This window comes from Schistocerca serialis, chromosome 2, assembly GCF_023864345.2.
Source record: "Schistocerca serialis cubense isolate TAMUIC-IGC-003099 chromosome 2, iqSchSeri2.2, whole genome shotgun sequence".
NCBI classification, from domain to species: domain Eukaryota; kingdom Metazoa; phylum Arthropoda; class Insecta; order Orthoptera; family Acrididae; genus Schistocerca; species Schistocerca serialis.
This window is the reverse complement of record NC_064639.1, coordinates 475,887,482-475,900,196: the sequence shown is the minus strand read 5'-3', so window position 1 is coordinate 475,900,196 and position 12,715 is coordinate 475,887,482. Positions and strand designations below refer to the sequence as shown.

Below are 12,715 nucleotides of genomic sequence, written 5' to 3'. Positions count from 1 at the left end.
CTTTGTCAAAGTCACTTACCTTAATGGATTTTGCCCAGATCAGAAATTATAAAACAGAAATGAATGGTAAATGATAAATATATTCAGTAATCACAAACCAAACACGAGGCTGCTTGGAGAATTATAAAAGCAGAACTAGGTACTACTAACAGAACTACTTGTGATACTACCAGTATCAAACTCAATGAAGTGAATAATTTCTTTATTAATTCTAGTAATGAAGGACACCCAACTCAACAAAATGCCTACTATAATCAGGCACTGATAAACATTTAGAAAAAAACAAAGTTATTCATATTGCACAACAAACCTACAACATCCTTATTCAAGTGCAGACAAACTGCTGTCTTTGATGTTGAAGTAGCAATAGCAAAACTCAGCAACTCAAAATCAGAATACTTGTATGGTCTGTCAGATTTTGTTAAAAAGATAGCAGACATTATACTACAAACACTCTGTTTACTAATAAGCTGACTTTTTATGAGTTTGTTCTTTTCCAGCCTGCTTGAAGATAACAGTAGTTATCCCTCTACAAAAAAGGAGACAAGTCATGTGTTGATAACTACTGTTCTATTTCTCTTATACCAACATTTTTGAGCAAATTTACAAACATTTCACCTGCAATGTAATGCTGACAAACTATCAGTATGACATCAGGAAAAATTCAGCTACACTGAAAACTGTTGAATTTGTTGTTTCGACAGTATTCAATGCCTCTGAAGCAAAATATTCTTTTTCTGCCCTACTGATTGACCTCAGCAAGACATTTGAATCTGTGAGTCATCAGATTCTAACAGATGGACTGAGGTGCTGTCTCATTTGAGATTCAGAACTAACCCTTATAGAATTGTATCTTGACAACAGGAAGCAAAACATACAATTAAATGGTATGAGCTCTGGAATCCTAGATGTTTCTCAAGGTTTTGTACTGTGACTCTTATTGTTTATAATCCATATTAATGACCTACCTATTATTATGCCATGTAAATCTGTTCTGTATGCTGATGACACCATTTTCATTGAAACTGGAAATGACATAGAAGATCTAAAGGAACAAAGCAAAGCCAACCTAAGAATTTCTAGTAACTAGTTTAAAGGCATTTAATTCACTGAACTGTAAACCAAAATAAAACATAAAATATAATATTTTGTTTATGCAATACTAACAATGACTTTATGTCAGTTAAACTTCTTGGTGTGCACTCGGATTCCAAATTAACTTGAAATTTCCACACAGATTCTGTGTGCACTAAATTATCAAGAGTCATACACCTTTAACATAAACTTAGAGCATTAGTGAGTGAAAACATGATCCTCAGCTCCTATAATGCATTTTTCGTAGCCGCATAACACGCTGCATACCGCTTTCGGGAACCCCACTGGGGTAAAAAGAGTTTTTAATCTGGCAGAAAAAGGTTGTCAGATGTGTAGGAGGTACTTTCAAAAACAATATATCTTGTAGGCTGATTTTCAAGAAACTGGGTGTCATAACAGTCCCATTATTATTTATTACTCAATTGCTTAGTCTGCACAAAAGAAAATCAAGAGAGCTACACATTAAGGTAATTATTTCATTGTCATAATACACATCACAAAGAAAAGACTGACCACCCTTTATGAGGCTAAGCAAGACTCACAATAGCTATACATACCTTGGAGTAAAACTGTTCAATGCACTGCCACACTATCTCATTACAAACATTTAGAAATGTTCTACAAAACTCGCTTAAGAAGAAAGCTTTCTATGCTACAGAGGAGTTTTCTGATAGTGCGAAAGAGGATGCAAAATTTTAACTTATACTCATTGTATGTGTGCAAATTTATATGATTTCATTATTTTATTTATTATTATATCTACCATTATGTGTTATTCAGTTTGTACAAACTATTAACATCAATAGTGTGCAAAATGATCGAAGATGAAATAAATAAATGTAGAGACATTAGCAGCAATTAACTGCAAAACAAGGAATGTTGTTTGGACAGATCATAGTGTAAACTTTTCCATTCAAACATATGATGCTTGTTAAATAAGAGAGGTGAAGTTCTCATCTCACCACAGGAAATTTTAAGATCTAAAATGTTTCTCTACAAATGTGTTAAGCATCACAGAATGTCATCAGGAAGTCACAGAAATTCAGCATATTTATCAACATGGATCTTACTATAGGCTTAATATAAGAAGAAGGGGCATGCGTATATACACTAAAACTGGAATAAGCTGTGAGGTTGTAAAGTAAATGAGTAATGCTTTGAACAGCTCTCTGAGTTTGGTAATAGACTTAGAAATTTACAAGATACTGATTTTGTCTGTGTACTGGCTTCAACAGGAAAATTTTAAACATTGTTTAGCACATAACAAGGATTTGTATGAGAGTTATCTGAAATAACTGGGAGGCTATAGAAAGTCAAGATTTCAATACTGATTTTGTGTCAAACAAAAGTGATTGATGGCATTGTATGTAACTGATGTATAGCTTCAGTTTGTTTCCCACAGTAACATTACCAACAAGAATGGAAGGACATAGCACAATAGAGGTTGATAATTTATTGCTGAATCTTCATGAAATGTGTGTGAGAGCCATGATAATTGGTTCATATGACAATGTTTATTAAATGGCAGCAATGAAACAGCACTGTTTTTCTTGTTAGGCTAAGAAGGGAAAGATACAGTTTCACACAATGATAACTGCTGATTCACTCATGCAATACAGAGAGAATTTACTGGATGAACAGTGGGAATGTGAAGGGTTAATGAAAATGAGAAACAAGTTCTTGCAAATTAAAACTCAAAATTTTTGAAACACTATGTTTATCAGTAATAAAATATACTAATGTTACAGTTTAATGAAATGTATTGGCTATCTATAATGTCCTTAACTGAGAGAGTATGGTTCATATAAGATTTGCACATATTATTTTGCTGTCAGGCAGGTAAAATGCAGACATGCGACAATAGTTTGTACACTCATAATTTTTAGCAGTTTTCTATGCTGGCTGTTAACATGAGGAATAGCATTGTGGATCAAAGGTAGAATACTGCTGACAACTTTTAAAATCTAGAGACATCTTGTATTTTAAGTTGTATGGAGAATAGTGGCAAATGGCAAAGCCGGTTTGAGATTTGATGACAAATGGCTCAGGGTACATTTGCTACTAATCAATATCCATTACATATTATGACTCTACTCCAAATTTATATTGAATCAATACATTTGTCTGTGTGCTGTAGTGGGGCAGGGCAGGATGCAAGTTCAATTTGCAAAAATTAAAAGATTGTAACTTTTTCTGGTGGCACTGGTGGCGCAGGGGGTGGGGGGTGGGGGTAAACCTGCCCTCTACTGGCTATTTGCACATAGACCCGTGACTTTGCCAGTATATGAACCACTGAGTGTGCTCTGTACAAAGGTACAGAAATGCTGTATGAAGTTGCATAAATTCTTTGTCTAAAGTAGTAAGATAATAACTAGAGCTGACAATGAGCACTGGCTTGCTTTTCATATCTGCTATTGTCCTAACATATATGTACACATGTAAACAATCCTAGAAATAATTTCCATAGTTATATGTGGTAATAGATTAGTAATAATCATAATTATTGGCTAGTATACTTTACAGATTTCACCTCTGCAGCTGTGTGGCCAGCTAGGCTGACTGTCATGCAGAGGAGCAGGGTTCAATTTCCCATACTGCCAGGGGTTTTTACTTGGTGTGAGGACTATAGGAGGTGCACTAACACCTGTGAGGTCAAATGAGGAGCTGCTTGACTGATTACTAGCTGTTGCAATATCAAGAAACCTGACAATGACCAGGAGAAAACATATTCTTATTGACAAACTACCCTACAGGAGTAAAACTAAACCCATTATTGGCAAGAAAGTATATTGACTCCTGCAACATAAAGAGCTAATTCCACATCTGTTAACCTACTACACGTTACTTTCCAAAGGCTTTAAAGATCAGCTCAAAAGTAATAATGTTTGTTGATTACTTGAACATACTGAAGAAGGGTCAAAAGTGAACTAAGCCAGATACAACCTAGGCAACAGATGAAGAGATGTACATATGCTGGAAAGCATATAGTTTAAATCTTAATTTTATGAAAACTCTTATTATACAGTTATAGGTAAATAAAAATGATTTGTATTGCCCAGAGATTGACATTGCTGGTCAGATACTTGATAAAACAATGGATTTCCTGTTTTGTAGTTCCCAACTGGATGAACAAACTGAGACATGGTCAGCACATTTATGAACTGAAGACAGGAAAATTGGTATTTTTTTTGGCGATATTTTGCCCCTTGCCATCCCACTGAAATATTTTCTGGCATACAACAATCAAAAGTTGATACATTATTTTCTTCAGAAAAGCAAGCAATAAAATATTTTTCTGACATTGATTAAAAAAATCTTACAGTTCTTATACTTGCTTACCAGCAGATGACAAACATTTATATGAATTGTGACTTATTCAATAACAATGCAAGAGACAGAAACAATTGCCATTGATACATTGTGATTTGTCAGTGGCTCTGATTTTGAAGTTGATGTTGATTTCTAAACATATTGTGTAACTCTTATGCAAGTGTGTGGTGTAGTGTATTGTATATTGTTTTGTATATTTTACAACTTCTTATTTTCCAGAAGAAATGTGTCTACCTGTTATTGATCATCGACCTTCTGATCAATGTGATAACTACAGCAGTACTCACAAAGGGATTAAAAATATCTCAGGATGTACTACAAATATATCATGGGAACATTGGGAGAATGGACAGATGGGTGTGGATAAAGGAGAAGTAAGTTTTCATTAGTTACATATTCAGATTTTTCAGATTCATTCAAAAATTTCTCAATCATGCAATACTGTTATTTGGGTGGTTATTTTTTTTTACAGATAATTTGCATGATTTCAGTCAGAATGGAATGGGTCAATTTATAGGCTGCATATATATGTCTCTCTCTCTCTCTCTCTCTCTCTCTCTCTCTCTCTCTCCCTCTCCCTCTCCCTCTCCCTCTCCCTCTCCCTCTCCCTCTCCCTCTCCCTCTCTCTCTCTCTCTCTCTCTCTCTCTCTCTCTCTCTCTCTGTGTGTGTGTGTGTGTGTGTGTGTGTGTGTGTGTGTGTGTGTGTGTGTGCGTGTGTGTATATTGCAGGTCACCAAAATACTAAAATAGCTTATATTTAATAAAGGTGGTAAAACTGAACATTTTTATGAGTCACTGAAAACTAAAGTAACAAGTGTGCTGGACTGGCGAATTTAGTGTACTACAATATAAGGATGTAGACAATGTGACATACAGAAGTTTGGATGGGTCCAGGGTGCATGCATGAATAGCCAAAGTGGTTAAGGAAGTCACTCACAACAAGTGGGAAATCCTTGTTTTCATATGCTGCTATTGTGTAGTAAAGCTATACCTAACATAGCTAATGTCAGGGAATTTGTAGTCAGTTAATTAATTTAAAAAAGTGTAATGTTGTAAAGCACTATATCTATCTCTGGTGTTTAAAAATCTTTGGTGCCATAGATATAAAGGAAATGCCACTATACATACACCCATTTGTCCAGTGAAAGAAAATTTATTATTATAATATTTTTTACATATTGCATTATATATTTATCATCTCATCACTGCTTCATAATGATATTGTACAAGCCAATACATAAATAAACAAACTGTGCCAATTTTAAATTATTATGTAGATAATTACTGAAGTAATAAATTTTATCCTTCTTCTCAGCTTCCTTTGCGAACCTTGAACTGTTCATTGTAATTCATCTTTGAAGGAAAAGGCACCAATTTTTATATAATACTTTTTTTGCAGTTAGGTAGTATCATTTGTTACCTGTGATATTTCCTGGATGAGCATCATTTCTATCTCCATGTGAGTGTTGAACAGCTCCAGATGGGCTTTTTAATGTAATTTTATCTAGCCTCTCACCACATTGTGGTTATGTGCTGATACAGTCGTGCTCTCGTGTAACATGCACCATCCATATTCAATTGTAGGCCTGTGTCATTGTACTTAAATTCTGCTACATACGATACTTCAATGGCCCAAGCTTAGTGTCCCACACCTTAAACATCCAAAAATGACTGTCTTTGTTCATGAGATCATTGGAGAGATGGTTCTAGATTACTTGTGATGTAATACAGTCTCAGAAGGAGGAAGAGCAGATTTATTATTTCTGCCATCTCATACTCAATGTTGTATTGCTTCTACAAGCAGTACTTGTCCTCTGTCTACTGGCATTTGTTGTATCACCATCAAATTTATGACATGTTATAAGTCCTTGAGTATCTCTTCACTGCACATCAATTGATCTAATCTAAACATGGAGAATTGTACAGTAGGAAGGCTGTATGCATGATTGAATGACATTGGCATGCAAAAAGAAAATAATTTTTGACCTTATTATGGAACGCAGCATTCATACTTGATATTTAAATAAAAAGCTAGTCAGGAGTTTGTGACGGATACCAGTCAGTACTACACAATGGCCTCATGCACTAACTGCTCACATCATCTGGGTAGCATATCATTTTATATCATAACTGATGTTGTTTTTATGTTAGGTTTCTAAAGTGGCTTAGTGTATGCTATACATGACCCATTATAAATATTATGTATCTTAGAGTCTTAGCCTGAGAATGGTCCCGTAAACCACATTTGGTAACCAGAATTAAAAATAAAAAAAAATAAAAATATTGCAATCTGGACTGCTTTTTATTAAAATGGAAATAGATATCCTATAGAAACTCACAGTCTCATATCTTACTAATTCTGTTGTAATCTTGTGCTGACTTGATTGTGGGTATTGTCCCCTTTGAGTTGATCTCATTTTCCCTTATGTAAAGGCTTTTTTAGTGGTAAGATCACTTGTAATCTTGTAAACGAAGCCCTAGCAGAGCCATGCAAGAAAAACTATCCTGCTGGTAATGCTGTACTGTTGCTAAGGCCTTTGCTTGTGTACATAATATCATTCTACTGGGGCAGCTGAACTTTTATGGTGTTCCAATACAATGGACGCAGTATTGACCCTTAAGTGGGTGTGCCTATGCATAAAGTGTTTCAACCACAAATAACATTGTCTTGTAGGGTTCCATTGTTGTTTTCCAACTGCAAGCCCATACCTGTTCCTCCACCAATGCTTCAGCTAACACAGTGATTAGTTGTGTTATCATATGTCCAAGTGAGCAGCAGTAATATAAAATTGCAATCTGTGCAAGAAAATGACCCAGATTTTAAGATAGCAGCACAATCCCACAATGAGGCAGTTGTCTATGAGATAATTAGTAATTGAATAAACATTTTTCAGGGCTGTGATGCAACTATGCCATCTACTGCTTTGAGGGAGTCATTACTGTAGTGTAATGCTTGTACATGGCAACAGAGTGACATAATGAATGTTTATTTCATTATTGTTTAATTGCACAGTAATTTAGCTCATGTAATATAAGTTTACTTTATCATTGTTTAATTAAACTAAGATTAAACTGTGATTCTGCTCATGTGGTGGCATTTCCCCACCATGTTGTAGTTCTGGGTGGAGATTTTAATTTGCCGGATATAGACTGGGAGACTCAAACGTTCATAACAGGTGGCAGGGACAAAGAATCCAGTGAAAGTTTTTTAAGTGCTCTATCTGAAAACTACCTTGAGCAGTTAAACAGAGAACCGACTCGTGGCAATAACATATTAGACCTTCTGGTGACAAACAGACCTGAACTATTTGAAACAGTTAACGCAGAACAGGGAATCAGCGATCATAAAGCGGTTACTGCATCGATGATTTCAGCCATAAATAGGAAAAATTAAAAAAGGCATGAAGATTTTTCTGTTTAGCAAAAGTGATAAAAAGCAGATTACAGAGTACCTGACGGCTCAACACAAAAGTTTTGTCTCAAGAACAGATAGTGTTGAGGATCAGTGGACAAAGTTCAAAACCATCGTACAATATGCGTTAGATGAGTATGTGCCAAGCAAGATCGTAAGAGATGGAAAAGAGCCACCATGGTAGAACAACTGAGTTAGAAAACTTCTGCGGAAGCAAAGGGAACTTCACAGCAAAAATAAACATAGCCAAAGCCTTGCAGACAAACAAAAATTATGCGAAGCGAAATATAGTGTGAGGAGGGCTATGCGAGAGGCATTCAATGAATTCGAAAGTAAAGTTCTATGTATTGACTTGGCAGAAAATCCTAAGAAATTTTGGTCTTATGTCAAAGTGGTAGGTGGATCAAAACAAAATGTCCAGACACTCTGTGACCAAAATGGTACTGAAACAGAGGATGACAGACTAAAGGCTGAAATACTAAACGTCTTTTTCCAAAACTGTTTCACAGAGGAAGACTGCACTGTAGTTCCTTCTCTAGATTGTCGCACAGATGACAAAATGGTAGATATCAAAATAGATGACAGAGGGATAGAGGAACAATTAAAATCGCTCAAAAGAGGAAAGGCCGCTGGACCTGATGGGATACCAGTTCGATTTTACACAGAGTATGAGAAGGAACTTGCCCCCCTTCTCCCCTTCTTGCAGCGGTGTACCGTAGGTCTCTAGAAGAGCGTAGCATTCCAAAGGATTGGAAAAGGGCACAGGTCATCCCTGTTTTCAAGAAGGGACGTCGAACACATGTGCAGAACTATAGACCTATATGTCTAACGTCGATCAGTTGTAGAATTTTGTAACACGTATTATGTTCGAGTATAATGTCAGCATGGGTTCCGAAAAAGACGATCATGTGAAACCCAGCTCGTGCTATTCATCCTTGAGACTCAGAGGGCCATAGACACGGGTTCACAGGTAGATGCCGTGTTTCTTGACTTTCGCAAGGCTTTCAATACAGTTCCCCACAGTCATTTAATGAACAAAGTAAGAGCATATGGACTATCAGACCAATTGTGTGATTGGATTGAAGAGTTCCTAGATAACAGTATGCAGCATGTCTTTCTCAATGGAGAGAAGTCTTCCGAAGTAAGAGTGATTTCAGGTGTGCCACAGGGGAGTGTCATAGGACTGTTACTATTCACAATATACAAAAATGACCTTGTGGATGACATCGGAAGTTCACTGAGGCTTTTTGCAGATGATGCTGTGGTGTATTGAGAGGTTGTAACAATGGAAAATTGTACTGATATGCAGGAGGATCTGCAGCGAATTGACGCATGGTGCAGGGAATGGCAATTGAATCTCATGTAGACAAGTGTAATGTGCTGCGAATACATAGAAAGATAGATCCCTTATCATTTACCTACAAAATAGCAGGTCAGTAACTGGAAGCAGTTAATTCCATAAATTATCTGGGAGTACGCATTAAGAGTGATTTAAAGTGGAATGATCATATAAAGTTGATCGTTGGTAAAGCAGATGCCAGACTGAGATTCATTGGAAGAATCTTAAGGAAATGCAATCCGAAAACAAAGGAAGTAGGTTACAGTACACTTGTTCGCCCACTGCTTGAATACTGCTCAGCAGTGTGGGATCCATACCAGATAGGGTTGATAGAAGAGATAGAGAACATCCAAGGAGAGCAGTGCTCTTCATTACAGGATGATTTAGTAATCGCGAAAGTGTTACAGAGATGATAGATAAACTCCAGTGGAAGACTCTGCAGGAGAGACGCTCAGTAGCTCGGTATGGGCTTTTGTTAAAGTTTCGAGAACATACCTTCACCGAAGAGTCAAGCAGTATATTGCTCCCTCCTACGTATATCTCACGAAGAGACCATGAGGATAAAATCAGAGAGATTAGAGCCCACACAGTAGCATACCGACAATCCTTCTTTCCATGAACAATATGAGACTGGAATAGAAGGGAGAACCAATAGAGGTACTCGAGGTACCCTCCGCTACACACCGTCAGGTGGCTTGCGGAGTATGGATGTAGATGTAGATGGTGTGTACCTTGGTAACATAAAATTACCTACTCCTTACATATGTACAAAGTGTGCTGTGCACCCGCTCGTGTTACAAAAATCATAATGCCCACTCAAGAGTTAATTTGATTCTTCTTTGACTCATATGATTGCATGATGTATAACAAGCATACTTCTGAAATAGGAATTTTAAAAACATAAAAACTTTGATATTACATATTTCTTAATCAGTTACCATTTTAATTAGTCTTTGCTCTTAAACACTAATGATTACATGGAACAAATTTTCAGAATTAATTTATTTGGTGATCTTTAATCCTTTAATATTTATTTTCCACTAGAGAGTCTGCAAGCTACTGTAGAAAGGCACCATTGTGTACATCATCCTGCCAGTTTTTAGCCAGGTTTGCTAGTAACTTGATACCTGAGTACCAAGGTTCTTTTTCAAGGATCACCAATTTGTGGTCCTTCTTCTGTGTAATGGAAATGATCATATGACATTAGTGGCTGCGAGAAACCAAGTGCAGTTGTTTGGCACCTGATGGAAATCTTTCTATTTGATGCTACTTCAGTGATGTGTCCATCTTTGTGATGAAGATGAGGTGAAATGATTATCATAGCACAAACACCCAGTCACTGAGAGAAGAAACTCTCTGACCCAAACAGGAATTCAACCTGGGACCCCAGGATCCAGAGGCATTGATGCAAACACTAGAGACCATGATCTGTGGATTTTCGTTGTGTCATATGTTTGTACATTTGCATTTATTACCCACTCTGACCATCTAGGTTTTTGAAGTAGTTTCTGCAAATGACCTCTTTTTTGCCTCCCTGTTTCTTTTTGCATAATGATTATTTGAGTTTTCCCACACAGTTACTTCAGACTGCAGGTACAGTTTGAAGAGTCCGTGGCAAACTTTGCATGGAAGGTATTTGTTCACATATTGTGACAGCTGCTTCATAATGACAGAGCTGAGATTTTTAGGCAAACAAGGTTAACATACTGTTTTCATTTCAGTTTACTGTCCATAGTAATACCTAAGAATTTAATGGATTCTACTTCCTCCAGCTTTGTTCCAAACACCTTTGTATCCACATGCTCGACTTTTCTTTGTCTTTTAACACTGCATATATGGTCTATTTCAGTTTTATAACCAGTTCATTTTCCATGAGTCATTGTGCTGTGATGTTTGCAGAAATATGTGTTTCTCCTGCAAACTGTTTTTGTCTTCATTCAGTACTGGCATGACATGGCATACAACATTTTATTCTCTTTCTCTTCTGTGCCCATATTGTTTACAAAAGGATCAACCAGCGATAGTCTCATTACTGATGCTGTGACATTCTGTATCTGTTTTATTTCTGACTAATGCATGCTGCTGATGAGTAGGGCAGTTTTCCAGGTTTTTTAATACATGCGCTGCCTGACAAAAAATGTAAAGAATCCAAAAGACATGGTCAATTGTCAATGTAACTTCATACATGTGCACAACATCAGCAGGTAAGTAAAAAATTAGACCTGCATTTCTCTGTGACAGCTAGAATGGCCACTACTATGCATTAGTGTTGTTTGTGTTTAGTGTTGTTACTAGTCCTGGTAGGGTGTGTGAAGGACATGAATAGAAGTAGACGTTGAGTGATCACTGTGAAGGACACGGGGATGCAGTGTACTCATGTTAGACAGTGTTATCAGAACCTGACAAAGTTTGAAAGGAGTCTCATTATGAGTCTCCATTTGGCTGGCTGCTCATAACATGAATATCCAGATTTGTGGGGCATTTGGACAGTGGCCTGAAGTTGGACTGTGTGGGTAGCTGAGGGCAAGGACATTTATCGGCAACATTCTAGTTGACCTTGTCTGACCACCACAAGGGATGATTGTCATATTGTGCACCAAGTGCATTGCAACCACTTCACATCTGTCCCTTGTCACCTGAGAACATGGTCTCCCTGTAACATTCTGTGTCATCCTGTATCATTGGTCAGAGACCAGCTCAGCCAGACAAGGGAATTACTGCCCCATGCATAGGCTGCCATTGATGCCATAACACAAAAACTGTGTTTGGAGTGTTGCCATGACCAGGTAGCATGGACTGGTGATGAGTGGCATCGCATAGTGTCATTGATGAATTACTGTTTTGCAGTGCTGCAGATAACCATCCTCAGCATATATGGTAGTGAGTTGGGTAGAAGTCCCATTCTTCCAATGTTTTGGAGAGGCACATTGGTGTTATTCCAGGCATCATAGAGTCAGGAGCCAGTTTGCCTTAAGAAAGGATACACAGGCGTCAATCAGTGAGTGCATCCAGGACAGAGGGAGGTATATTGATAACTGGGCTCATACTGCCAAATTTGACGCTATATTGTAATAACTGAAACAACAAGACATATCTTCTCAATCCATGAAGTTTCCTTTTGTTGCTTTCTCCCCTTCTGTGTGTTTTACTCTTTTTGCCAAGCAGTGTATTTTATAGCACAGTGCTGAGTGACTTGGAAAGCTCTAGAAACATTAAAAATACAACTCTTTTTTGTCTACAGTCTGTGTAATACATTCTGCAAGACTGGGGACTGATATACATACTCATCTAATATATTATGCACAACAGCTTTTGTAGACTAGATGACCAATAAAAATCTAAACCAGTCCAATCACAGCATTGTTTCAGAATGGATAAATCTATAATATCAGCTGTTTATCTTGTCTTTCCCTGAAATAACTTAGATTCAATCACTAACAATTCAGTCAGAGCACAATTACAGAACATATGCAGAGTCCCACAATCAAATCACAATTAAACCTTTCAGTTTATAAAATTACTCAGTTAAAAGATAAATG

At 37.0% G+C, this 12,715-nt stretch overlaps 1 protein-coding gene across 1 annotated transcript in view; it reads left to right on the top strand.

Annotated features, from left to right (window-relative positions):
- Nucleotides 1–12,715, top strand: part of LOC126456098 (G-protein coupled receptor 54) — a 72,859-nt gene that overhangs the window by 5,210 nt on the left and 54,934 nt on the right. Inside the window, exon 2 of the mRNA XM_050091854.1 lies at nucleotides 4,645–4,799. Within this exon, the coding sequence (XP_049947811.1) occupies nucleotides 4,645–4,799 (155 nt within the window). The remainder of the gene's footprint in view (nucleotides 1–4,644; nucleotides 4,800–12,715) is intronic.